The sequence below is a fragment of the Drosophila melanogaster genome, chromosome 2L (assembly GCF_000001215.4).
Source record: "Drosophila melanogaster chromosome 2L".
Taxonomy (NCBI): Eukaryota; Metazoa; Arthropoda; class Insecta; order Diptera; family Drosophilidae; genus Drosophila; species Drosophila melanogaster.
In genome coordinates, this window is record NT_033779.5 from 10,384,739 (window position 1) to 10,410,488 (window position 25,750).

Genomic DNA, 25,750 nt, shown 5'->3' on the forward strand with positions numbered 1-25,750 from the left:
GTTTTACACCCTTAGTTTTATTTACGGCTATTTTGCTTTAGATTAGATACCAAGATCTCTTGTTTTAAAATTCTTAGTTAAAGTCAAACGAGAATACCGAACGTTAATTTCGAACTAAGCCCGATTGAAAACCATTGAAATAGGGATGCTCCAAAATGTCCTTGGCGGAAATGCGATGAACTGGATCGTAGATTAACATCTTTTGTATGAGATCAATACCATTCGCATCGAGATTCTTTAACTGATTGGTCAATTGGTTCGTGGACCAGCAGGGGAACGTGTTCTTATAGTCGGGTAGCGAAGTAACGCCCGGCCAAATGTCTTCGGTAGGTGTTTTCAGAATTCTGCAATCAATGAGTGTGAGTATCACAGGGAATAGAAAGTAAATTACCTGTGGTTACCTAAACATTCTAAACAACTGGTCAATTTCCGAGTCACCCTGGAATAGCGGCTTTCTCGTTGCCATCTCCGCGAATATGCATCCAATGGACCAGATATCGACGGGACAGGAATACCGGGGTGAACCCAGTAGCACCTCCGGCGCTCTGTACCACAAGGTAACAATCTCGTGCGTATAAATGCGCACCGGAATGCCAAAGGATCGGCCAAGTCCAAAGTCGGCGACTTTTATGAGGCCACTCTTGTCGATTAGTAAGTTCTGCGGCTTAAGATCACGGTGAAGTACTCGCCGACGATGGCAGAAAAGAATGGCGCTAGTTATTTGGTACAAATAGCTACGGACCAATTCACTCTCCATGTGCTTATCAACTGGCAGCGAATCCATGTATTTCTTGAGGTCCATCGATAGGAATTCAAAGATCAAGTATATGCGGTTCTCCTCCATCAAAACATCCTCCAAACAGACAATGTTTTCATGTTTCAACTCCTTAAGCAACGAAATTTCTCTGTAATGGATATTAAATATTACTACATTATAGAAAAAACATGTGATTAAAGTATTTTAGTTATTGGTCTATCAGTTGAACCAGAAAGTATTCGCAGGCTTCCAATTAATAAACATAAATAGAAAGTATGATGATGTACACATGAGCATAAGTACGCATATAGGATTGTACATACACACACATATGTATGATGAACATAAGCCGTAACATAATTATGCTAGACTTCCACAGTATAAATTAAAAACAATATTGCAAAATCTTCAAACCAACCCATAAGATGTCAAGGAACATACTTTCAATTAAGCATATAAGCCATTTGAATGGAAAAGTCGCGAAAGAACATGAAACATTTTGAGGCTTGGGCGTCCAAGCCGCGGCATTTTACCTGATCGCGGTTGATGGAACGCCTTCGTCGTCGGACTCCAAGCGGATTTTCTTCATTGCCACAATTTGGCCCGTCAGGCGGTTGCGACCCTTATACACCACGCCATATGTGCCCTCGCCAATCTTCTCAATTTTCTCAAAATCCTCCATAATTTATTAAGCTATTTCTTTGCAAGCCACCGACTTTTAAATTAGCGCGTTTTTGACGTATATGCTCTAGTATTACCAGACAGTTTAAACGATGCTAAGCTAGCTACATTTATTCATTTGGAATGTGGGAATGAAACTCAATATTCAGGCAACTTATTGAATTGCTGTATCTTAAAAATGTTGTTAATTTTTTTAAAGTTAATTTTAGTGTACTGTAAAATTCCACGCTTTTTTTTATAGTGATTTCAATTAATTAAGACATCACTTTGTTTGAGTTCGGAGACAAACGTTTCTGCTAATATACTATTAATTAACTTATGAGTTTTTGGTGCAATTAATTTCTATTTTATATCTTTTGAAGGTGAGTACCAGTAGTACGGTACTAAAGAAATTAATTTAAAAAATGTAATTGGAATACCGCAACTGTTTTACTTCATTTTTGTTGTTTCAAAATTACTAAGCTCTTTGTCGATATCTTGACACACCTATATGCATGCCGCAAATGTGCATAACATATATATAACATAGTTTTTTTATTTTTTGCCGACACAGCAGACGATGTAAACATGTCGCTTTTAGGTAGGATTGCAGAGAAAACTTCAAGGCTCAGGTAAGTTAAACTTCTCTAAAGTGTTACTTATCTCTAAAAACACAAATGACTGATCACCCATTTGTTTATTGTAGCTGCCTTCGATTGATGTCGGTGTATCCCACACACTATGTCGAACCAATTGTACAAAAATATAAACAACTAGAGCAAAAGAATGATCTGTCCAAGCTTTACCATGTGCCCATCAAGGCGGCGGTCAACAAATCGTCTGATACCATCTTTCACGACGATACAAAACATAAAATGATCAATTATATAACGAAAAAGGGGAACAGTGCCTTGGCCAGAACGCTTTTGTCCAAGACGCTGGAGCTAATAAAACGAACCCAGACGGAGCACATGAATCTGGCCAAAGGGGAGAAGACAACCATAAACACCAATCCCGAAACGCTTCTGAAACAAGCGGTTGAAAACTGCCGACCGCTCCTTCAAGTGACCGCCATAAAACGTGGTGGTGTCACCTATCAAGTCCCTGTTCCCATCACCACGAAGCGGTCATATTTTCTGGCCATGAAGTGGCTCTTGGAAGCTGCCCGCGAGAAGGAGCGTAAGGTGTCCCTGCCGGAAAAGTTGGCCTGGGAGATTCTCGACGCAGCCCATGGCCAGGGAAGGGTCATCAAGCGAAAGGACGATCTGCACAGGCTGTGCGAAAGCAACCGCGCCTACGCACATTACCGATGGAGCTAAATGCACAACAAACTGTTTTTCCAATGCAATAAACTTTTCATATACCTGTTAATATCTATGATTAGGATTTGTGTCCGGGGAATGTCTTAAGAGAGCGGAATATCGAAATAATTCCTGGATTTATGGGGACTAAAAACGAGGACCTTAGTAAAATTGTATGAAGCTATGATACCATTATAAAAACACATTTCTAATATTTTTTCTTTATTTTTCCTTATACGTTGTTTATAGTAGATTTGAAAATTGGATTTTCCAAATGGTGTTATAGCTATTGAAACCCAAAGTTTTTCTTATTACACTTATACTAAGTTTTTATATAAATTTCTTCAACCCATTTACCTGGTTCGTCGTGTTTTAAGCTTCTGAATTTAATTTAAAATTATAGCACAGCTTAATAACAGAGTCTACTCTTTTTAGAATTTTTCTATTTAATTTCAGTATAAAATGCAATTTTATACAAATAAATTATCCTGATTGTCTCAAAAACATATTTTTTCAAGTGCAAAGTTAAAAAATGTAACCTGTTTATCGCGCAACGACAACGGTGTAAACAGTGCGTTAAGGTTGTCGAGGTGTACGTCTATCGAAGGGACTATCGATTCTTATCGAATCGCAACGCTACAGATGACGCACGAAGAGAACAAAGATGGCGATCCCGAGCACACGAAAATTAAAACGAGCTGAATGATAAATAAAGAATTTTTTACCTATAGTTGAAATTCGCATAAGCGCAGTGAACTAAAATAGTTAATAGAAGTGTCATGCATATTTGCAATGTGTAAACGAAGAGTTTATCGCAAAACGGTTTACTTTAGCTGTGCATTTTGATATAATCCCAAAACACATAATCGTACTACTAGTTGAAGTCGACTGGACGACATTACAAAAAAAAAAGTTGGGTAAACTTATCAAACTGTTGTTGAAAACACAAGGATTCTCGGTATTAATACGAAAGAGATATGTATATGTAATACATACGCTGCTGGTGGCTCAACGTCAACACTCGCTGCAACAAAAGGAATTGCATACATAGAATTAACAGTGGATATTAGGGTGAGTACTTTTCACGAAATGTATTTTATTTCGGTGCAGGGTATGTTTTCTAGCCGTTCGATTACACTTTTTATGCTGCCCATGGATCTGCATACGTTTATTTGTTGAATGTGTGTATATACCCGTGCGTATACAGCCTTATGTACGAATTAATTCCTCTTAAATGTATGTGGATACCATTTTCATGATTCTGCATACATACACATGTATGTATGTATATGTATATACGAATGCTCGTAAACAAAGTAACTACTTATGTACAAACGAGTAAATGGGTGTAAGAGCGTATGAATTAACTTTATTCTCCAAGTGCGTGTGCTTGTGTGTGTGTGTGTGCGTGTGCATTTGTTCGTTTGGGAAGTTATTTTAAGTTTTATTTTCGTGCAACAAACTCACGGTTTTCATATACCATGTACGTGTATATTTAATGTAAGTATCATGTACATGTGTTCATGGAAAATGTTGTGAATCAGGTGTAGAAACATTTCAAGAATCGGTATTGTGTTAGTTTGTTAAATAGATTAATATCATTAATGATTATAGCATTAAAAGGCTCCGTGAGTTTTAAACAATTTGTTAATTTTTAATGTTTAATCTTTGGAAAAAATTAGGCATTTAAACTAATGAATTGAACTAATTATTATTGTTATCTGTAAGGTTAGCATAAGAAGTTAAGTATTTGTTTGACTAGGAATTCTGATATAAAACAAGAAAGGTCAGGTATAACATGGGTTCCCAAAAAAATATGTAAATACAAATATTTGTATGAAGCATATTTTTATTAAACCAACCAAATATAACAGTTTTAGTTGTGCTAGCACACATTTATAAACTATTTTACAGGTAGGAAAGGTTCCAACACTTGCCACGCCCACTTTTAGGACGAGTTCAATTTTCCTAGTGCGCTTGTTTATAGAAATATAATCAGTTGTAGTTGCATACTTTATATCATTTAAGTATTTTTTAAAAAATAAAATTAATCCTAATTCGATAATTGGGTCAACAGTAAAAAAGACTTCTTTGAAGTTTGGATCATTGTAAAATGCCTATTCATTTTCGCTGGCGCTAAAAGTAGTCAAGCCACTTTTTCCGCATTACTTGTGCAGGACTTGTACTTCGCCTGATAAAATGGTCTTAAAACCAAATAAAAATCCCTGATTAGGTGGTTTTAGGATCTATTTTAGCAGAATCATTGGCTTAAAACATTTTTCATCTTAATTATAATCTCACAATGCTAAGGAAAAGGATTTCATTTAACATACTATGCCGCTTACTATTCTTTCAGAAAATTCATATAAACTATAAAAAGACTTTGCGTGCAGGTTGCAGGTGATAACCTGTTGCATTAAATAAATTTAAAGTAAATTAATTACACCTAGCTCACGGAATTATTATTATTTTTGTTCATATATCTTCAAATATATGATCTAGTCCTTAGCTTTCCTTTTTAATCGAACCATTCAAGTATGCGAATTACATGTGTAGACAGCATTAACTTATGTCCCCCCCGTTGTTTTGCAGATCTATTGCTGAAATGGCGACCAGTGACGATGAGCCGATGCACTTGTATGAGGTGTTCCAGAACTGCTTCAACAAGATAGCCAACAAGCAACCGACGGGGACGGTTGGAGCGGATCGCGGCGGTGGCGGTGGCTACCACTCGCCGTACGGCAGTCTGGGCGTGGAAAATGGCATGTACCCCAGTGACTTCAACTCGATGCACGATACCGTCAATGGCGGCAACAACCGATATGCCAACGCCTCGACCGTCGATCAGTATTTCGATTCAGCTGCCGCCGGCAGCGGAGGTGCATGGTGTCAGCCGCAGATGAGCAGCGCCAATAGCTACATGGGCCAATCGGCGTATCAGAATAGCGGCCCGCTCTCTGGCCACTCGATAGACCAGCAGCAGCAGCAGGTTCACCAGGCGGACGGACTCGGAATGGGCGGAGGTGGTGGTGGCGGCGTCGGTGCCGATGGTATGCACTGCCCGGTGACCACGGGTCTGCCGCCGATTAGCTCTTTTCGTCCCACCTCCGGTGGAATTGGAGGACCTGGTGCCGGGCAGCAGGCACCAGTGAACGTTAATGTGAATCCCCCAGCCGTGTTCAATTCGCCGCAGGCCCACAACCATAACCACACAGTACAAGCACAGCACAGTGCACTGTCCACGGCTGGACCGCTTGGCCATCACTCGCTCAACCACACGCCGCACGCACATTCCCACACACTCCCGCTCCCGCACGCCCTGCCCCATGGCCATACCCTTCCACACCCCCACCACAGTCAGCAGAACAGTCCTGCCGTGCAGAGTTCGGATGCGTTCAGTGGTGCCGGGGCCAGTGTGAAGGTGGCCGGAGCTGGTAATTCCTCGGCAGCGGCACTGCGGCAACAGATGTACATGCCGGCGGATCAAAGTATTAGTAGTTTCGGCTCGAACCCCTCCACGCCCGTCAACTCGCCTCCGCCGCTGACCCAGTCGGTGGTTGGTGGCGGCGGCGAGCCGTCCGTGTCTGGCGGCTCTGGATGGGGTCATTCGGTGCTAAATGGCGGACCCAGCTCGAGCTACGCCAGCGAAATGGTTCCTGTGTCCAGCTTGCACACCATGGCCTCGGTGTTCCAGGGCGTTCGCATGGAGGAGCGACTGGACGACGCTCTGAATGTGCTGCGGAATCACTGCGAGCCCGAGATGCTGGCCGGTGTCAATCAGTCGCTGGCCTCGATCGACAACATTGATGCGTTGACCTCGTTTGTGCCCAACTCACCGTCGCATCTGGGTAGCGGTGGGAACTCGGGCTCGGTCAGCAACACGTCCAATGCAGCACTTGTGCACGAGGTTCTGGCCTTGGGCGCCGCTGCTGCTGCCGGCACATCCGGCCAATCGGTAGGCGGGGCAGGAAGCCTGGCCAGTTTGAAACTCGATCGCAGTGCGTCCACGTCCTTGCCTAAGCAAACGAAAAAGCGGAAAGAGCACACAGCCATTAGCAATTCGGTTCCGGCGGGCGTGTCCACCACCTCGAGTCTGACCAGCCTTGACATTTCGGACACGAAGCCGACCAGCTCCATTGAATCGTCGAATTCGGGACTGCAGCAGCATTCGCAGGGAAAGGGAACGAAAAGACCGAGACGCTACTGCTCCTCGGCGGACGAGGATGATGACGCCGAGCCGGCAGTGAAGGCCATTCGCGAAAAGGAGCGGCGGCAGGCAAATAATGCGCGCGAACGTATCCGCATTCGGGATATTAACGAGGCGCTCAAGGAGCTGGGCCGCATGTGCATGACGCACCTGAAGTCCGACAAGCCGCAGACGAAGCTGGGCATCCTGAATATGGCCGTCGAGGTGATCATGACGCTGGAGCAGCAGGTGCGCGAGCGCAACCTGAATCCGAAGGCGGCGTGCCTGAAGCGGCGCGAGGAGGAGAAGGCCGAGGATGGTCCCAAGCTAAGTGCCCAGCATCACATGATACCGCAGCCGCAGCAGGTGGGCGGCACGCCCGGCAGCAGCTATCATAGCCAGCCAGCGCAACTGGTGCCGCCATCATCGCAGACCATCAGCACCATGACCATATCCCTACCCGTCAACCAGGCCAACAACGGCCTGCCACCCCACTTGCAGCAGCAGCAGCAGCAACAATCACAGCTCGGACACGCCCAGCTTCCGCAATAGCATGCACCACCCAGGAACCCCTTCTGGAAATCGTCGTCGTCCCTCTCTTCCATAAAAACCGAATGTATTGAAGGCTCCGCGGCCAAGTACTCAGATAACTTGGAACTGGAGAATCAGGTTTTAAGCAATATGTTCTGGCGTTGTCGTCCTCCCAAATTGCAACCACAACCCCTACAAAATGTACAACACTTTTAACACACAACAAAACTAAATGAGAAGAAAACAACACACACAAACACACCACACAACAAACAAAACAAAAACAAAAAAAGATGAAAAAAAAACGAAAACAAACGCCCAAATGATTGCCAATCCACACACAGAATTGCTCTTTTTAAAACGATTGTATATAGCTGTTCCATTACGTTTAACCTGGGAAGATCTTTTTCGTTTTTTAGAATGTTTGATTTTAATAATTATTTGTTTTATTTTGTGCGATATCACCGTAGCCATATTTTTTATATACAATTACATGCATACATAACGACATAATTAAGTGAAAATAGTTTTATAATAAAAAAAAACACAACACATAGACTTACTTCTATATATTCCCGAGAGCTAAGGAATAAATATGTCCATATTAATATTTTATATTGCGTTACAATGTTCTTCTTATGTGATTACAGAGAATATTTGCACATTGCTGCGGTAACCACGGAATTAATCGTTATCTAAGATTAGCTGGTAATTGTTGTAGTATCTTAAGGCTTCAAAGAGACACGTTCACGTGTTGTATCATTTAATTAATTATATACATAATTTCGCGCTAGGGTAGGGCAATCGGAATTAAGCGAGTGATGCCATTATAATCTTAACTGAAATTGCAGAGTGAAGCCAATTTGATTTCCCCGAATGTGTGTTTTATTTAACAGTGACAACGCAGCAGAATCGTTAAGCCACTGAATTCTTATATAATGCATAAAACTTTCTCGATGGTTTTCAGTCGAACTTTTACCGATCATTTCTTAGCTTTCGTATGTGTTTTACACCGCTTACGTACTTCATTGAAACAATTTACCTGTACAATCTTTAGACTTCTTGACTTCATTGATTTCGTTATGAATAAATGGTATAATATAATGTTTATACCTAATAATACATGGTTAAGCTGTCGATTTATTGGTTTTTGCTGCCAGAGGTTTCAATCTGATATTAAGGATCTTTAGTTCGGGGATCCACTGCTGATTTGAGTAGATAGTTGTCAGTTGTGGGCTTAAAAACTATAAGTAATTTGTATAATTTCAGTTTTTTAAATGTCCGTCTGTCTTTCGTAGATCTATAAACGTTTGAGATTATAACTCAAAAACGGTCAAACAATTGTGACTTGCCCAAATTTTACGTTACCCGAATAGTTATCAATGATAAGTTATCAGACTGTCGCAATGGCTTACCTCATTAAGATTTGATTTGAACTCTAATTATTAATCACAGACCACCAAGGAATTTTACATTTGTGTATTTGACATGTGTATTATACACGTAGCCTTCCAAATATACATGTAAAAATACTGATCAAACTGGTAGATAAAATATGAAATCACAACAACTATAAACTCAACGGTCTATTATTTAGTTTATCAGCCATTAAGCCTTTAATCTTATAGTTCAAATCGCTAGCAACAATTAACTTGCACAAAACAAAACCATTTCAGAGCTATTTACAAAACTTTTATTGCCATGAACTTTGTTCCTAAATGCACAACTATGATGTTAGTAATTAACGTTTAAGGATCGCATTACAAGTTGGACACATTCGAGTCCAGCACGGACAGAGCCTCGTCCTTCTCCTCCTGCAGCTCCTTGCCGGTAACGCTTAACTTTGTCTTAGCGAAATCGCTGAGGGTCAGGCCAGAGACGATTTTCCATTGCTTATTCTTGATCTCGACGGGGAACGAGAAGATCACATCCTTGGGCGAATCGTAGCTGCCGTCGGAGAAGACACCCATGGAGACGAACTGGCCGGGAGCAGTGCCGTTCCACCAGTCGTGCATGTGATCGCAAGCGGCCTTCGCCGCCGACATGGCCGATGACATTTTGCGGGCCGCAATGACAGCGGCTCCACGCTTCTGAACGGTTTCCACGAAGGATCCCTGCAGGTAGCCATTATCGTTGATCGCATCCACCACGGACTTAACGGTACCATTGGCGGTCACCTTGGCCTGTCCAGCATCGGGATACTGGGTGGAGGAGTGGTTGCCCCAAATAATGATGTTCTTAACAGCAGAAATTGGCACACCCAATTTGGCGGCGATCTGGGATGTGGCGCGATTCTGATCCAGGCGAGTCATAGCCGAGAAATTTTCGCGCGGAATGGAAGGCGCATAGGAGGAGCAGACCAGGGCATTGGTATTGGCCGGGTTGCCCACAACCAGCACCTTGACGTCCTTCTTGGCGAACTTGTCCAGAGCCTGGCCCTGGGTCCTGAAGATCTTCACGTTGGCGGACAGCAGATCCTTTCGCTCCATTCCCTCCTTGCGGGGCATGGCGCCCACGAGGAAAGCGGCCGAGACATCCTTGAATCCAACAGCCGGGTCGGTGGTGGGCACCACCTCGACCAGCAGCGGCAGAGCGCAGTCGGCCAATTCCATGACCACGCCCTCGAGCACACCAACCATGGGCGGAATGTCGAGCAGGTGCAGCACGATGGGCTGATCCTTGCCGAACACCTCGCCGCGGGCAATCATGTACAGCAGGGAGTAGGCGATTTGGCCAGCGGCTCCGGTCACCACAACACGAATTGGTTCAGCCTGAAAATATATTCACTCGATTAGGAACATTCCTTTAAGTGTATTTCATCTTCCTTTTTCCATTTCTTTATGCATTTTCCGTATTTTATTTCAAGAATGTTCTTAGCTATGTTTAGATGCAGCTAAACTAATTATACTGTAATAAGGGGCGAATTTTTCATCCAGCCTTTGGCTTTGGATCTATATTTTATTTTTAGACGCTTAGCGGCGAGGAAATATATGCGAAAACTGCTAACTACACAAAATACTTCGTATATATCCAGCTCGCCATTTCCGAATTAAAACCCATTTAAGTGCAATTTCAGCAAAATTAATGCAAATATGATAGCTGAAAATAAACAAATGCGTGACCAGGTTTTTTGTTACTGTTTTGAAGTGTGTCTTTATCAGCTTGCATTTGTTGTTTACGATAGATAACGAATTTACTTTATACTTTATACTTTAGCTAGAACTCTTAAATTTCCTCTCCATTTATCTCTGAGCTGGCATTTTCAATAGTTATAGATTTAATAAAACATTTTATAAGTGATGTGCTTTGATTTTTGCTTGCTAGTGCATTTTCCGCCCATCCTCGTTACGCAATCCCAGTTAATCCTTTCCTAAGGGCACTAAAAGTAGGCCACTTGTGGCAATTGACCCCTATTTATGTTTTGCCCTAAAGAAAAGTCACAGGGCATAGTTTCCAGTAAAATGTAGCTAAAGACGGGAATTACTAAACATAACATATATTATATTTTTATATTATATATTTGTCATTGAAGAAGTTTTTAACTTCCAAACAATTGGAAGCGTAACCCCTGGGAGCATTTAGCATTTTTGATAAGATATGACAGATTTGAACTGCATGGACTTTGCTTCACCGCCTCCAATCATCCGGTTTATATAAGCTCTATCTGCTCCGGCAAGAGCTATTAAAACATGAAAACAACATTTTTATCGCCGTCAATTGGCAATTAGCTCGCATTTGCAATAAATTCATGCTTTTGGGGGCCTCTGAAAATGCAACATTTGTGCATACGTTCGAATTGACGTCACTAAGGTTTTTGGTTTTTAAGATTAGCATGAAGAGAGGTCAAATGAATGTTAAATTTCCAGAAAAATTATTGCGACCAATCACACATACCGTCATAACTACACATTATTGTGTACGGCACTTTGAATGCATATGTATGCATATTCTTCACATTTGATAATCAAATATGCAGATTATTAATAATAATTTGATGATATATACTATACGAGCGTAGCGAGAAATCGCCGGCAAGCTTACCATTTTAGAATTTCACAGGTGCAACGCTCCACGGACGAACTTCAAGTAAAAACGTAAATAGGGATCGCCAATTGGGAACCTGTTACTTTTCACAATTATTTTCCAGTCACTACTTTTTGAATAAAAGTAGCCGTGACTCCAACGCAATATGTTTTTGGCAAAATAATCGATTATGTTGCTCCTTACAAATTTACTAAATTTTTAAATAATACAAAGAGTTAAGGAGTTCTCTTATTGTTATTAATATTTACAGTTGCCAAAAAAAAGTAAATACATATATAAATAAATAAAACGATGATAAATGAAAAATTAATAGAAATATAGTTATTAAATTAGTTAATGTAAACAACAAAATTTTGCAGAAAAAGCATCAAATATCATATTTCTTTGCATTATTCTTGGTCACTTTGTTTACACATACAAAATTAGTACCTAGCTATATTTTCATATCTGAAATACGCAAATGCAGTCGTGTGAAGTGATTTTTTCGCTTGCTATTATCGATAGTTTGAGCTGTGGAAAAAAATCGAATGTTTCTTGTGGAAAAAATTGGAGTCTTTAATTTGGCGAATCCATTCGTTTACTTTGCGTTTATTTTTAGCCTTAGTACTTTCGTTTGATACGTTTGCTACCAAGTATTTATAAAAATTAAAAAGCGTTCAAAAACACAATTAACCATTGCAACGTCGTTTCATCAGCTATTCAGAGTGAATAAAGAAAACCTACATCACACCTACAATCATACGTGTTACGTGTACATACATATGTGTATGTATATATACTCTTGCTTATGTACATTAAACATTTGCCGTTTTCCTTTCCAACCAGCCTTTTGTTATTGTCTAAAAATCGATTTTCGTTACCCTTTTATACGAGTTCGTGATTTGCCATAATTAATAAACAATAAATCACAGCTGTGGTTTGGTAAATAAGTGCAGCGTGAACAATGTACGCTTATGTACATAAACACTCGCATATGTGTGCGTATATAGTGGATTAACAAATTGCTGATGTACACATATTAAGTGCTTTTACAATGCATACGCAAATATCGATGCAAATTCTAGTAATTTTGCTTAATACCCACACGTATTTGCATGTCGCCATACTCACACACATGTTCGGTTATTAAACTCTTGAAAATTGTACTTTCTTTTTGATTGTGTTTTAAAGAGAGCTTCCGTTTTAAATTTGAGAACTTATTGATGTACGCAGGTAGTGCGTATATTTCCGAGCTGGTTTGATTTTTGTTATGAAAAGGTATCCATATTTAAAAATACTTTTTGTGTTTGTTTGTCTGCGTTGTAGGCATATGCGTGTGTGTGTATATACACAATAAAATTACCTGACGGCAAACACCTTCTTCGGGTCGCATTAAATTGTCTTTTTTCAAAGGTTGCATAAAGTCAACAATACCACGAATACAATGGGCAGTATGTAAACAATTTTGCACAAATCGCAACTATCAAAAAAAGTGTTAAATATGGATATTAACTAAAGTGGTCAGCTACAGGTGCCAAATGTCCACAACTTGTTTTTCGTAGTGTGCAAAATAACGGGGTGATTCATCTAATAAAGATCGCATGCCTTCCTTTTTTTTAGGTGTTTTAGGTAGACAAAATCATATATGCATAGTTTAGAAGTACAAGACAAGGGAATATTCTTCTTATTTCAATGCAGGTTCATACCAATCTGATGAAAATCCATCCTACAAAAGCTATCCTTGAGATTTAAGAATCTACACACAAAACTTCATCCTAATCAAATATATATATATATATATATTATTTATACATATAAATTTTATTTACTTTCTACAGCTTGGTTCTCATCATTATCAACAATTTTATAAAAATTACAACTGCGAGTACTTCATCACTAATCAACAAATCACCTGAAAATGAACGGCCTGAGCAGCAATGATGATGCAGTCGAGTGCCCTTTGTGTATGGAGCCGCTTGAGGTGGACGATCTGACCTTCTTTCCGTGTACCTGCGGATATCAGGTACATACTGTCATTAAAGCACCCTTATCAGCAGCGTATTCAAGTGCTATTGCTTCCAGATTTGCCGATTCTGTTGGCATAGGATCCGCACGGATGAGAACAAGCTGTGTCCGGCATGCCGAAAGGAGTATCCCGAGAATCCAGCTGACTTCAAGCCGCTGTCGCAGGAGGAAGTATGTCGTGGTCACCTCGTATTCATTCCACTAACTTCTACTCTTCTTTAGATGATTGCCTTCAAGTCCCAGAAACGCCAAAGGGACCAACAACGAAAACAAAAGATCACCGAGAACCGCAAACACTTGGCCAACGTTCGCGTTGTCCAAAAGAACTTGGTGTTCGTTGTGGGGCTACCGCCACGACTTGCTGATGCAGACGTATGTTGATTTTGCGCCATAGATAACCGACAGCAAACCCACTCACAATTGCCATTTCAGATATTAAAGAAACACGAGTATTTCGGTAAATATGGGAAAATTCATAAAGTCGTTATAAATCCAAGTACCACGTATGCCGGGGTCCAGGTAAGAGTTGTAAGATTCAATTATTTATTACCTCTATACATTCATATGGCCCAATGGGCCAATACCCGAGTTGCTTAGTCATTTTTAGGTGGTTTCTATGAAAACTTTGATAATGGCACGTTTTCAATGAAACTGAACAGATTTACGTGTATCTACCAAAATTTATTTTCGATTAAAATGAATTTGAACCTTTTGTTGTTAGCTGCTCTGGTAAGCGAACATTGTTTATAACAAGAAGTTTAAGTTTATTTTTTAACCTTTTTTATTAATATATATATGTATTTTTTTATTTTAGGCAAAATTGTGTGCGAAATGCAAAAATTTCTTGTTAATTTATGATTAAATGGATCGGAATTTACGTTCTGTTTCCGTGCTTATGCTAAAAAAATCAACTTTTGACCAATTATGATAAGAGTCTATTTTAGAATAACCCCGATTATTGTATACAAATCAAAAAGCGTAACATTTGATAAACCTGCTTTCTATAAAACTGCGAGGGTATCAGAGTTTTCGGTCCACCGAATCGCGTTTCACACTCTGCCATCATTGCTTATTTAAATTTTTTCGATTTTAAAGGGTCCATCTGCTTCTGCGTATGTCACATATGTTAATAACTCGGATGCCTTGCGGGCCATTCAAAGCGTCAATAATATTATGATAGACGGTCGGCTTATAAAGACCAGCTTGGGGACAACCAAATACTGTAGCCACTTCATGAAGAACCAGCAGTGTCCCAAGGGCGACTGCATGTACTTACATGAATTGGGCGATCCCGAGGCCAGTTTCACAAAGGAGGTAAGTTGTGAGATAACTAAATTTGTCCGTATTTAAATGTTATGTCCGGATATTTAAAGGAAATGCATCAGGGAAAGCACCTGGAGTACGAGAAGCGCCTGCACGATACTCTAATTGCGTCATTGGGACCGAATGCAACAGGTATTGTAAATGGTAATGGAGCTTCTAAAGCAAATGGTAATTTCAGCCAAGCTACATACTAAATGACTTAATAATGTTTATACCCAATCAGTCGCGATTCCATCGTCATCGTCAGCGTCATCCTCGTCCTCTGGATCGGGTACAAATGGTTCAAGTGCATCAGGTAATGCCCAGCAAAAGGAGGCCTGGCCAAGCTTATCGGTCTCGCCCATCAATGGCAAAGAGGCGGCTGCCACTGCGACCAGTTCCAGTGGGAAAAGTAAACGGGAAAAGCTGCGCAACGAGAAGAGGCACGAGAAGAACAAGGCGAAGAATAAGAACGGCAGCAATACAAACGCCAATGCCTCGAACAAGGAGAACTATGTTCCCGAAACGAGAAGCAGCACAAGTACTGAGACATTCGCAGAGGCTACGGCGGATGCACCGGCTTCCACCAAGGCAGAACCGCCGCAAGCCTCTAGCAATAGAACGAGGGCGGATCGTGGAAAAGATCGGACCACGGCTAGTGCAAAGGAGCAGAAGAAGAGCAAGGAAGCTGCTCCAGCACCTGCAGCAAGTAAACCGGCGGAGCGGGTTGAAACAAGCGAGAGTACAATAAGACAAAAGAAGGCGGAAGTAACAGAAAGCTGTGAAGATAACTTACCACAAAAGAGATTAGCGGGAACAAACGTTCAAAGATCTGTGAGCTCTTGTAGCGAAAATAGCGAAGGACACGTCTCTGAGAGTAGCTTAAGTGAGAAGAGTTTAACTGGTGATTATGTGGAGGAAAAGTGCAATAGTGTGAATTCGGAAAGCCAGCAAGAAAGTGTAAAGTTTCAGGAGGAGCTCGAAAAGAGCAACGAGGCAATTGTCGAGGCCGAAACGATTCTGCCAACAGCTGAGTCCTCTGAGGACATCAGTCCCGCTGCAGTTGCGCCAGGCAATGGAGAAGTCGAAGGATGCTTACCCGTTGTTGATCCAGTCGAACCACCGAGTCTGGCGGATAATGGAAGCAGAGTAACAGGTATTGTACCTTATCCATTTAGTCCACCACACTTTGCTAACACTTTCCGTTGCAGATGCGCTATCTAAGCTGAACATTTTCGATGACACGCCTAGCTTTTTCACATCGCCATCATTCCAGCAAGCACCCATATTAAAGAATAAGCTAGATTTGGAAATGCGACAGTCTCATTTACCTGACTTGGTCAACGGTAAGTTACGAATCTTTGAAAATAAAGAGAATTCTTTAATTTATTTTTTCTCATTTTTCGGTACTGCTAAAAAATATCAACGGGCTTAAACAGACATTGATGGAATCCAAAAGGCATCCAATACAAACGGTAATGGTTTCATTATTAAAGCATGTATTTGAATTAACTCATATTTATTCTTAATTTATCCATCCTTTGCATAAACAGAGTGGGAGGAAGCCTTCAAAAATGTGATGATGGGCAACACGCAGCACATGGAGGAGCAACTGTTGCAGCAGCAACATTTGCAGCAGCATCAGAATTTGCGCCACCAGCTGGTGTTGCAACAGGAGGAGTTCCTTCGCATGCAAGAATTACAGAAACGCAACAACTTTGCGACGCAAATCAACGGTCCTGCGAATGGTAGGTGAATTCCTACTGTGGTGTACTGCAACTTTAATAATTGTGTAATTAATTCCTTTTAGATTTCCTTAGAGCTTATGAGCTCAGAGCTCAAGCCAATGCAATCATTCAGCAACAATTATTACAACAGCACGCAGGCGAAAATCTATTTGGCGGCAACATGTCGAAGTTCTTCGATTTCCATAAAAGTCAGCCGCAGTCACACCATCAGTATCTAAATGGACATCCGCCTCAAATCAATGGGAACGGTGCTGTGCCGGAGCCGCAAAGAGTGGCGGCCTCTTTGGAAAGCAATCGACTGAATTCGCCTTTTGTCGAAAATGGTGGGACATACTTTACAATGAAATTGCTGGCCAGCCCGCAATAATAATATTTACGTTGTTATCCTAGGACTTATTAACTCGCAGCAGCAGCAGCAGCAGCAGCAACAGCAACAAAAGCAGAGAATGATGGGAATGTATGAATTTATGGTAATGATTTCAAATGGATTTAAAAAGCAACATGCTAATATCATATTTGTTTCGATTTCCAGCCTCCAAACACGCAATCTCAGCAGAATCGGTTTACACAGAACTCGATAGTCGACGATGACTTAGGTAAGACCTTGTTTATATCTCACTTCAAAGCCTTTTCACTGATTCTGCTTGTTAAAAGGATTCGACCCGTTCGTTGAGACCCAAAAGGGACTTGCTGAACTTATGGAAAATGAGGTGGTCCAAAAACAGAGTATTAATAATGAGAACCCCTTGCCGAAGTTGCCGCCACAGCCTCAAGTTCCACCCCATCCGCAATTGGTGGACAACCTGCAGCGAGCTCGCATGCCGCCGCCAGGCTTCAATCACGTCAACACATTGGGCTTGGGCGGTGCATCCAGACTGCAGCTCACCAGCAAAATAATACCCTTCATGAACATGCCCGTCAATGGGGTGGGCAACAGCGGTGCCCAGGGACAGCACCAAATGCCAATGGGTGTCAACTGGAATGCGCCGATGGGCATGCACCAGAACCCGGGACAGCCCGTGGGTGATTCGCAATTGCAGCATCCAATGGCTCACAACAAGGGTAAGTAATTGAAATGATTACATTTTTTGGTACCGAGAAAACTGTTTAATCAAATTATTTGGATTCGCAACAGTTTACAACAACAGTGATTGGACTTCAATGGATCCGGCTATACTTTCGTTTAGACAGTATTCTTCTTTTCCACAAAACCAAATTCCCCCACATCCTCAGCAGCAACAGGATTTATTTTTGCAGCATTTGGCTCAACAGCAAAATTCCCAGAGTGGTGGTAAGTGGGGCAACCAAGAGTTTACATATCAACAGTCGATTAAAATGCATCGGATTGTGTACTTGCAGGTTTCAACAACCAGGCACAGCAAATGCTTCCTATGGGGATGCCCAATAGTTTGCTGAACGGACAACAAACGCAGCCGCCACAGGTCAATGCCAATGTTCAGGGCATGCTTGAGTTTTTAAAAAGCCGTCAATTCGTTTAGCTACAATACATATAAATAATACATTTGTTTACCTGTACTCTTTATTAAATATTTCTTAAAGTAAATATAGGCAAAATAAAATTCGAATATAATGAAACTACATGATACAAACAAACAGACGGTCCAGTGAAATTCAGCCTACTAAAAGCATTTGTGCAGCAAGCGAAACACTTGGATGCCGTCTCCCCGCGCCGGACGTGTCCGCATGAATCCAATTATAGTATCCAATAAACCCCGTTCAGGGTGTAGTCTGCTTGGCAATAGTGAAGCCCCCAGTGATTTTTCAAACTTGAAACCAACTCATTCCAATTGCTCGCTGGATAAAAGACAGATTACCATGGCAATAAGTAGCAAAGAAAACCTCGTGATGTGAAATTATCGAGACTGTGTAAAAATGTCAACTTTTTAATAATAAATACGTGACTTGAAATGGTTGAAAAGAATTTATTACTACGATCCGAAGAACTATTTCCTATTTTTGGCGGCGTGGGGCAGACGGTTCCCTTGGCCAGCAGCGCCACCCAGGCGCATCGCGTTGTTAGCAGCACCTCCGTATCCCTGGCCGGGACGATTGCCGACATTGTTGCGGTTGCCGCCACCAGGACGTCCGCCGCGCTGATTTTGCGACGAGTTGCCGCCGCGGTTTTTGTTCATCTCTGTGCGATTCCTTGACTTGGCCTGCGCGTCCTCCTTGACCATGTCGATTACTTCGTCGGGGATTCGCAGATATTTGATGGTGCTCCCGCGGATATAACATTCGGGCATGCGCCAAAACCGATCGCCATCCTGCAAAGTACACATACACATATTGGTATAAACAAGCTCTTCATGTTATCATTTTTCCGGCTGTTTACAAATCAATGCGATTGTATTTATGTATATACCAGTTGTCGCATATTTTGCACACCGGCAATCTACATATTAATTACATATACATACATATTTAATTAAAATATTACCTTTGAGGTGCAAATAACATCGCGCAGATTAATATTCATCCACGAGTCGCAACTAACCAGGTGACCATTGTATGTTTCACCATTTTTCAGCTCCACCAACTAAGTGAATTAGATTAAACAATTATGTGTATGACTAATGTGTGCAAATCCAAACATCTTACCATGGGATGGCTCTGTGCTGTTTTTAAAAGTGAAAGTGGCAGCTAAAACACATGAAAATTAATCATTTTTCTCTTTATTTACCATAAAATAATATTGCTTACCATTTTCGTGAAGTAATCGATTAATACAGCGATAACATGAAATCGGAAGAGATGTCAATCACTTTGTTGGAACGAAATGAATATGAAACACATGCTTATAAAGATAGCGTGTTCTGTTTTTTTTTGATTTCTTATAACATAATTTTAAATGGTAACCAAGAGAGAATGCTATAGTAGACTTCCCCGACTGTCAGATACCCGTTACTCAGCTAGTGTAAATTTCATCCTTTTTCTGGGATAATAATAGGGAGAAAAGATTTTAAAATTGTTTTGAAAGTGTGGGCGTGACCGCCTTGGCGGCTTTAAGGCGCTAGATTGAGTATGGCAAAAAGGACAGTCGGCGGGACAGTCGGATTAAATACTTCACCAAATGGATAAAAAAAACATGTAACTTATTTTAAAGCCAACCGGCTTTGCAATGACTGCAATTCATTTAGTAAGAGAGCAATATTATAGCGCACTTGTTGAAACATGGACAGTGGCAATTCTAAAGTTCGATATTCCTTATTTTGGAGCTTGAAGTGGAGGACTATTGTAGGTTTATCAATTTGCACGGTACTAGAAAATAAATTAGTAAAGTGAAGTAAAAATAAAATAGCGGTAAGGTTAAATACTTACTTTAATGATAAGGAAATGTTGATTCTCCATTGCAACTTTGACATTTTGACACGGTCCATTTTAGTATCTGAAAAGTTCTTGCTCAGTACGTCTCGATGGTTAAGCAAAACTTTGCAGATATCTTCAACATATTCTTCTGTTAAACTATTGACGAGATAAATAACAATTATGTTAGTGACGGTCAAGTTTTCCAAGTACGTATGCATTTGAATACTTACTTTAAATCGTCCATTAAACATTTTCGCAGCTCATGATGCTTCACCACGCCCTTGGGATATCTTAAAAAGATTTGCATTGTCAAGAAAACCATTGTAAAAAGTTCACAAAAGTTCGGAGGGATTTCGTGACCTCCATTTGTTAGTTTATTTAGTGCCAGGGAAAGCACTTCCGACGAAGACTTCTTTGATTCAATGTAGTGCACAGACACTTGAATAAGGACACGCAACATAGACTTAGTCAATTGCGGAGTGAATGAAGTGTATGGCTTTACACTCCTTAATAGATTATATCTAAACGTAGACGACATATTGCATACTCATAAATTTTGTACAAAAACATAAACAAACTAGAAATGCTACGTCTTCGATATGAGTTATTTTGATATTCGATGCTCACAATCGATATTAATCGTACTGTTTTTTTGTTTTTAATTAACAGAAATGGATTATTTGCATAAATTAAATTAAAAAGAAAAAAACTCTAGCTATGATTTTTGATATTAGCCTTAATAAAATAAGAAACTAAACATGTTATTTTGGCGTTTTAAAATTTACTGCAATTAGGTTACCCGTTTTGGTAAAGATTTTCAATAATTCGGTTGTTTATTAAAGAAATATTTACATATGTTATTACCCACTTGAATTTTGTTTAAATTACTACTAACTGGTTTAGTTTTGCCATAAGTGTTGGGAGAAGTTTACTTTCTCATTAAAAATTTATGATCCAATTTTACCTGTCAATCAAAGCTACACTTTAAATCAATTAAATTATTTCTGATTAGAGGGTATAGAAGCTGCATAGTAAATTATGAACCAATTGAAATTAGAATGGGTAATTAGCACCTGCAATTCATGCTGTCAATCAAACAGAAGACCTTACTATAAAATGGCACAACATTCCCAGCAGGATAAACAATAGTAAAATGAATCTCTTAATCAGTATGTTTATTTTAATACTAGCTGCAGGCGAGGGTGAAATAATTCCGAGTATGGAAGAATCCGTTGTAACTAATTTCGTTAAAAGTCTAGTAAAAACCAAGCAAGCAATAGTGTTTTCGTGTTTATTTAAAGGTAAGCAATGTGCTAAGTTACAATAAAGGTATTCATAATATATTTATTGATAGATTTTAAAGAAATCTCTCTTGCATTGATGCGAATTAATCAATTTGTGAGCGTAGTTAACCTTAACCAAAGTTATTCACTAACATCGATATTGACTCGGGAAAATTACGCTCGAACTTCTGTGATGGTAAATGCCAGATGCAGTGGATCATCTGAACTTCTTTTTGAAGCCTCTGAAAATAGGTATTTCAACAAAACCTATCAGTGGTTTCTCTGGGGTGTTGATCTCGAGGTTCAATCCCTATTTCCTTTAAATCTCAACTATGTTGGTCCCAACGCCCAGATAACCTATGTTAATGAAACCGCAGATGGTTATGCGTACTGGGATATTCATTCGAAAGGACGACACTTGAAGTCGAATTTGGAAATAAATTTAATAGCAACATTGATAAACGATACATTGAATATAGCTCGCGATATTTTCCATTTGCAAAGTATTGATTTTCGCGGACAATTTAATGGATTAACTCTAAGAGGAGCAAGTGTTGTAAGTAATGAATAAGTACTATAACTCATTAGATTTTAGCCATTTCAATTATGGATACTAGATCGACAAGGAGGATATAATCTCAAATGAACAAATTGAATCAATACTTTCGCGACCAACTAAGGATGCTGGAGTGGCTGCATTCATAAAGTATCACTACGAGCTTCTGGGACTTCTGAGAGAACGTTTCAATTTCACTGTTAACTTCCGAAATTCTAGAGGATGGGCTGGACGTTTGGGCAATACTACCTTTCGACTTGGACTCTTGGGAATAGTTATGCGAAATGAGGCAGATATAGCCGCATCCGGTGCCTTCAATCGAATTAATCGCTTTGCTGAGTTTGATACCATACACCAAAGTTGGAAATTTGAGACAGCTTTTCTATACCGCTACACTTCCGATTTGGATACTCATGGAAAAAGTGGTAACTTTCTGTCGCCATTCAGCGACAGAGTTTGGTTGTTCTGTCTATTAACCCTTGGTGCTTTTAGCATCATTTGGGTGCTATTTGAAATTATCGACTACAAGATATTGCGTATACGAGTTAATAGTCAAAAGCTGGAACATTTAAATCAGAAAAGTTCGGTGATTTGCATTAAGACCACATGCATTGAACGAATTTTACAGACATTTGGAGCCTGCTGCCAACAGGGATTGGACCCAAATCCTGTAGATCGTTCAGTGCGCTTTTTGGTAATGACACTGTTCCTATTCTCCCTGGTTATGTACAACTATTATACGTCTTCCGTCGTGGGCGGATTGCTTAGTTCTTCAGATCAGGGTCCCTCTACAGTCGACGAAATAACTGCAAGCCCCTTGAAAATATCATTCGAAGACATTGGTTACTACAAAGTCTTATTCCGAGTAAGTTCGTTGAAAACATTATATGTATATTTATATTACCATTACTCGATTTACTTAACAGGAGAGTCAAAATCGATCTATTACAAGATTAATAGAGAAAAAGCTGTCTTCGTCAAGAAGTTTAAATGAATTGCCAATTTTTAGCCATATTGAGGATGCTGTCCCATATCTCAAAGCCGGCGGATTTGCTTTTCATTGCGAAGTGGTGGACGCTTATCCGGTGATTTCAGAATATTTTGATGCCAACGAGATCTGTGATCTGCGTGAAGTCTCCGGTCTGATGGAGGTCGAAATTTTGAATTGGATTTTACACAAGAACAGCCAGTATACCGAGATTTTCAAAACAGCGTAAGTATTGAGTCATTCGCATGGTTTTGGTTTGATTCTGTCTTTGCTTAACTGGCCAAAAAGAACTGTTTTTTTTTAACCCGGTCTTATTCCACATCAGTATATTTCCCAAACATTCCTTGGGAAGTAAGATAGTTTTATAATTATTTTATAATAGTTATATAATTGTAATAAACTCTATATTTTCTTTTGTAGTATGTGTAATGCCCAGGAAAAAGGTTTTGTAGAGCGCATTCTTCGACGGCGGCAAATTAAAAAGCCAGCCTGTCAATCATTATACACCGTTTACCCTGTAAGCTTGTCAGGAGTGCTACCTGGATTTGTTATTTTAATTTGTAAGAGTATTAACAAATTTTCCTAGAACTTAAATTTGTATACATGTTTTTATTTAATAGGCGGATTTGGAGCATCGCTTCTACTTTTGTGCTTGGAAAAAGTATATGCACATTTTGGACCACGAAAATTTTGCGGTTTTTAAATTTTTATTTTGTGTTTCCTTTATGATGATTTTTTTGATTTGTTTTATTTTATAATTTTTGTAATAAGGAAAAGTGTATTGGATATGGCTTCTGGTTCATCCCAGTTTATGTTCCATTCCACGCGTTCCAAAAATAAACGCGTAGTTCAAAATATAAACAAAAGTAAACTCCGAATGCAGCCCTGTGCTCAATTTTTCAACTTCCTGTCACGCTGTGTGTGTGTTCTTTCTTTCCTTTGATTCTGTTGCCGAAGCAAGGTAAGTTTTTGGGGTTGTTACATTTTAAGCATCGGTTAAGTGAAAATAAACATACAAATACATACTTAAAGTAGTCCTTAACACTTGTAAACTCTTACGAGTGAAATACATGACAATTGTTGATTGAACAATGAGAATGATTGCAGTGCACATGTAAAATTGACAAGCAATCAAAATTGCTAAAAGATACCCGTGAACAAAAAAAATATTGTGACATTTAAATTTATACATTAAGGTAAGTGAATTTCCGCGTGATTAGTTATCTGTGGATGGCCACAGAGGCTTCCCCAGGAAACAAATTTCGCACACCCCCAACCGTCCACATGTTAATAACCACATGAATGTATTTCAGATCTGGTCTACAGAATTAACAATTAACAATGCCGCAGAATGAGTATATGGAACGCCATCGCAAGCTGTATGGCCGGCGATTGGATTACGAGGAACGGAAACGCAAGAAGGAAGCGCGTCTTCCCAAGGACCGAGCACGAAAGGCTCGCAAGTTGCGCGGCATCAAGGCCAAACTCTTTAATAAGGAGCGACGCAATGAAAAGATTCAGATTAAGAAGAAGATCCAGGCCCACGAAGAGAAGAAGGTCAAAAAGCAGGAGGAGAAGGTCGAGGATGGAGCCCTGCCGCATTATCTGCTCGACAGAGGCATCCAGTCCAGCGCCAAGGTCCTGTCCAATATGATCAAGCAGAAGCGCAAGGAGAAGGCAGGCAAGTGGGACGTGCCCATTCCCAAAGTACGCGCTCAGTCAGATGCTGAGGTCTTCAAAGTACTAAAGACCGGAAAGACAAAGCGAAAGGCATGGAAGCGCATGGTCACAAAAGTCACATTCGTCGGTGAGAACTTCACACGCAAGCCACCAAAGTTCGAGCGTTTCATTCGACCCATGGGTCTGCGCATGAAGAAGGCTCACGTTACGCATCCAGAACTGAAAGCCACCTTCAATCTGCCCATCATTGGCGTCAAGAAGAACCCCAGCTCGCCCATGTTCACTTCCTTGGGTGTAATTACAAAGGGTACTGTGATCGAAGTCAACATCTCTGAGCTGGGTTTGGTAACGCAAACGGGAAAAGTTGTCTGGGGCAAATACGCTCAGGTCACGAACAATCCAGAAAACGATGGTGTTATCAATGCAGTGCTGCTTGTCTAACCCCGAAAATGTCGCTACCTAATTTAAGAGTTTGATTTAATAAACAAACATATACAATAACATGAACAATCGTTTGATTCTCTTAGCTTATTATACTATTAGCTGTAGCAATGCCATATATATAAACACACATATCTATACCAACATCTTTTTGTTTCTTGCAGTTTGGTGACTGGAATACAAGATGCAGATCTTCGTTAAGACCCTCACGGGCAAGACCATCACTCTTGAGGTCGAACCGTCGGATACTATCGAAAATGTCAAAGCCAAGATTCAGGACAAAGAAGGAATTCCTCCAGATCAGCAGCGTCTGATCTTCGCTGGCAAGCAGCTGGAAGATGGCCGCACCCTCTCTGACTATAACATTCAGAAGGAGTCCACTTTGCACTTGGTGCTCCGCCTGCGTGGTGGTGCCAAGAAGCGCAAGAAGAAGAACTACTCCACTCCCAAGAAAATCAAGCACAAGAGGAAGAAGGTCAAGCTAGCTGTCCTGAAATACTACAAGGTACACACAACAATCTACCGACACCATACCGAAAACATTCTGATCTGTTCTTGGAATTCTTGAGTCTTGGTCTTGTGCTCATTGGCTTAAGATTTGGATATCAGAGTGACTTTACCAGTGCCCTATATTGAATGAACATGTGTACGATCTCAGTATTTAATCACTTTCTATGCTCTTTCCTTTCCATAGGTTGACGAGAACGGCAAGATCCACCGTCTCCGTCGCGAGTGCCCTGGTGAGAACTGCGGCGCCGGCGTCTTCATGGCTGCCCACGAAGATCGTCACTACTGCGGCAAGTGCAACCTGACCTTTGTCTTCAGCAAACCAGAGGAAAAGTAATTTTGCTACATAAGATCATGTACGTTTCCAGAAATCAAATAAAGGTAGTAATTGAATAATAAATTCAATCGCTGAAATTTTCCTTTTTTTTTATTGTT

The 25,750-nt window shown here is 40.5% G+C and overlaps 10 protein-coding genes and 1 non-coding gene across 30 annotated transcripts, besides 1 other annotated feature; 6 read left to right on the plus strand and 5 right to left on the minus strand.

Moving 5' to 3' along the window:
• Cdk1 (Cyclin-dependent kinase 1) lies at window positions 1-1,524 on the minus strand. The gene is made up of 3 exons (NM_057449.4): window positions 1,291-1,524; window positions 402-905; window positions 1-344 (listed from the first exon to the last, which is right to left on the minus strand). The coding sequence occupies exons 1-3, from the start codon at window positions 1,437-1,439 to the stop codon at window positions 104-106; spliced, it is 894 nt and encodes a 297-aa protein (NP_476797.1). The 5' UTR covers window positions 1,440-1,524; the 3' UTR covers window positions 1-103.
• A 399-nt stretch (window positions 1,525-1,923) lies between these two features.
• On the plus strand, window positions 1,924-2,914 carry mRpS7 (mitochondrial ribosomal protein S7). 2 transcript variants are annotated; one of them, NM_001273410.1, is made up of 2 exons: window positions 1,924-2,049; window positions 2,124-2,914. In NM_001273410.1, the coding sequence occupies exons 1-2, from the start codon at window positions 2,006-2,008 to the stop codon at window positions 2,734-2,736; spliced, it is 657 nt and encodes a 218-aa protein (NP_001260339.1). In that variant the 5' UTR covers window positions 1,924-2,005; the 3' UTR covers window positions 2,737-2,914. The 2 variants fall into 2 exon arrangements, with proteins under 2 accessions (NP_001260339.1, NP_523537.1); NM_078813.3 differs by having other exon boundaries at window positions 2,124-2,786.
• Window positions 2,915-3,366: 452 nt separating this feature from the next.
• da (daughterless) lies at window positions 3,367-8,490 on the plus strand. 4 transcript variants are annotated; one of them, NM_001370036.1, is made up of 2 exons: window positions 3,367-3,789; window positions 5,311-8,049. In NM_001370036.1, exon 2 carries the CDS (start codon window positions 5,324-5,326, stop codon window positions 7,649-7,651), a length of 2,328 nt encoding a protein of 775 aa, NP_001356956.1. In that variant the 5' UTR covers window positions 3,367-3,789; window positions 5,311-5,323; the 3' UTR covers window positions 7,652-8,049. The 4 variants fall into 3 exon arrangements, with proteins under 4 accessions (NP_001260340.1, NP_001356956.1, NP_477189.1 ...); NM_001273411.1 differs by having other exon boundaries at window positions 5,311-8,490; NM_001273412.1 differs by having other exon boundaries at window positions 5,311-7,990.
• On the minus strand, window positions 8,129-8,696 carry asRNA:CR45789 (antisense RNA:CR45789). Its single transcript, NR_133077.1, has one exon.
• Window positions 8,697-9,035: 339 nt separating this feature from the next.
• Mdh1 (Malate dehydrogenase 1) lies at window positions 9,036-11,594 on the minus strand. Of its 2 annotated transcripts, none has more exons than NM_001298874.1 (2): window positions 11,477-11,594; window positions 9,036-10,206 (listed from the first exon to the last, which is right to left on the minus strand). In NM_001298874.1, exons 1-2 carry the CDS (start codon window positions 11,477-11,479, stop codon window positions 9,196-9,198), a joined length of 1,014 nt encoding a protein of 337 aa, NP_001285803.1. In that variant the 5' UTR covers window positions 11,480-11,594; the 3' UTR covers window positions 9,036-9,195. The 2 variants fall into 2 exon arrangements, with proteins under 2 accessions (NP_001285803.1, NP_609394.1); NM_135550.2 differs by having other exon boundaries at window positions 9,109-10,206; window positions 11,477-11,537.
• A 383-nt stretch (window positions 11,595-11,977) lies between these two features.
• Window positions 11,978-18,468, plus strand: Cnot4 (CCR4-NOT transcription complex subunit 4). Of its 11 annotated transcripts, NM_164921.3 has the most exons (18): window positions 11,978-12,111; window positions 12,175-12,244; window positions 13,297-13,481; window positions 13,541-13,654; window positions 13,706-13,855; window positions 13,916-14,002; window positions 14,579-14,797; window positions 14,857-14,950; window positions 15,030-15,941; window positions 15,997-16,131; window positions 16,225-16,260; window positions 16,339-16,533; window positions 16,596-16,856; window positions 16,924-17,003; window positions 17,066-17,129; window positions 17,188-17,595; window positions 17,669-17,824; window positions 17,893-18,144. In NM_164921.3, the coding sequence occupies exons 3-18, from the start codon at window positions 13,377-13,379 to the stop codon at window positions 18,030-18,032; spliced, it is 3,156 nt and encodes a 1,051-aa protein (NP_723580.1). In that variant the 5' UTR covers window positions 11,978-12,111; window positions 12,175-12,244; window positions 13,297-13,376; the 3' UTR covers window positions 18,033-18,144. The 11 variants fall into 11 exon arrangements, with proteins under 11 accessions (NP_723580.1, NP_001260343.1, NP_001188776.1 ...); NM_001273414.1 differs by having other exon boundaries at window positions 11,978-12,244; window positions 13,916-14,011; window positions 14,857-14,974; window positions 17,893-18,468; NM_001201847.2 differs by having other exon boundaries at window positions 11,978-12,244; window positions 14,857-14,974; window positions 17,893-18,468.
• On the minus strand, window positions 18,459-20,465 carry CG17768 (uncharacterized protein). 2 transcript variants are annotated; one of them, NM_001032065.3, is made up of 6 exons: window positions 20,091-20,465; window positions 19,873-20,016; window positions 19,255-19,812; window positions 19,153-19,194; window positions 18,992-19,090; window positions 18,459-18,818 (listed from the first exon to the last, which is right to left on the minus strand). In NM_001032065.3, exons 3-6 carry the CDS (start codon window positions 19,255-19,257, stop codon window positions 18,498-18,500), a joined length of 465 nt encoding a protein of 154 aa, NP_001027236.1. In that variant the 5' UTR covers window positions 19,258-19,812; window positions 19,873-20,016; window positions 20,091-20,465; the 3' UTR covers window positions 18,459-18,497. The 2 variants fall into 2 exon arrangements, with proteins under 2 accessions (NP_001027236.1, NP_001188778.1); NM_001201849.2 differs by lacking the exons at window positions 19,873-20,016; window positions 20,091-20,465 and having other exon boundaries at window positions 19,255-19,283.
• On the minus strand, window positions 18,459-20,465 carry LSm-4 (Like Sm protein 4). Of its 2 annotated transcripts, NM_001032066.3 has the most exons (6): window positions 20,091-20,465; window positions 19,873-20,016; window positions 19,255-19,812; window positions 19,153-19,194; window positions 18,992-19,090; window positions 18,459-18,818 (listed from the first exon to the last, which is right to left on the minus strand). In NM_001032066.3, the coding sequence occupies exons 1-3, from the start codon at window positions 20,396-20,398 to the stop codon at window positions 19,647-19,649; spliced, it is 618 nt and encodes a 205-aa protein (NP_001027237.1). In that variant the 5' UTR covers window positions 20,399-20,465; the 3' UTR covers window positions 18,459-18,818; window positions 18,992-19,090; window positions 19,153-19,194; window positions 19,255-19,646. The 2 variants fall into 2 exon arrangements, with proteins under 2 accessions (NP_001027237.1, NP_001260345.1); NM_001273416.1 differs by lacking the exons at window positions 18,459-18,818; window positions 18,992-19,090; window positions 19,153-19,194 and having other exon boundaries at window positions 19,401-19,812.
• Window positions 19,412-19,520: a mobile genetic element.
• A 361-nt stretch (window positions 20,466-20,826) lies between the features above and the next one.
• Ir31a (Ionotropic receptor 31a) lies at window positions 20,827-23,459 on the plus strand. Of its 2 annotated transcripts, NM_001273417.1 has the most exons (6): window positions 20,827-21,161; window positions 21,215-21,699; window positions 21,761-22,564; window positions 22,626-22,912; window positions 23,108-23,247; window positions 23,308-23,459. In NM_001273417.1, exons 1-6 carry the CDS (start codon window positions 21,014-21,016, stop codon window positions 23,388-23,390), a joined length of 1,947 nt encoding a protein of 648 aa, NP_001260346.1. In that variant the 5' UTR covers window positions 20,827-21,013; the 3' UTR covers window positions 23,391-23,459. The 2 variants fall into 2 exon arrangements, with proteins under 2 accessions (NP_001260346.1, NP_723585.2); NM_164926.2 differs by having other exon boundaries at window positions 23,108-23,459.
• A 154-nt stretch (window positions 23,460-23,613) lies between these two features.
• Window positions 23,614-24,872, plus strand: Ip259 (Intronic Protein 259). 2 transcript variants are annotated; one of them, NM_058031.5, is made up of 2 exons: window positions 23,614-23,648; window positions 24,001-24,872. In NM_058031.5, exon 2 carries the CDS (start codon window positions 24,029-24,031, stop codon window positions 24,806-24,808), a length of 780 nt encoding a protein of 259 aa, NP_477379.1. In that variant the 5' UTR covers window positions 23,614-23,648; window positions 24,001-24,028; the 3' UTR covers window positions 24,809-24,872. The 2 variants fall into 2 exon arrangements, with proteins under 2 accessions (NP_477379.1, NP_001260347.1); NM_001273418.1 differs by having other exon boundaries at window positions 23,614-23,883; window positions 24,001-24,866.
• RpS27A (Ribosomal protein S27A) lies at window positions 23,614-25,718 on the plus strand. Its single transcript, NM_057430.4, has 3 exons — window positions 23,614-23,648; window positions 24,973-25,313; window positions 25,503-25,718. The coding sequence occupies exons 2-3, from the start codon at window positions 24,993-24,995 to the stop codon at window positions 25,650-25,652; spliced, it is 471 nt and encodes a 156-aa protein (NP_476778.1). The 5' UTR covers window positions 23,614-23,648; window positions 24,973-24,992; the 3' UTR covers window positions 25,653-25,718.
• Window positions 25,719-25,750: the final 32 nt, after the last annotated feature.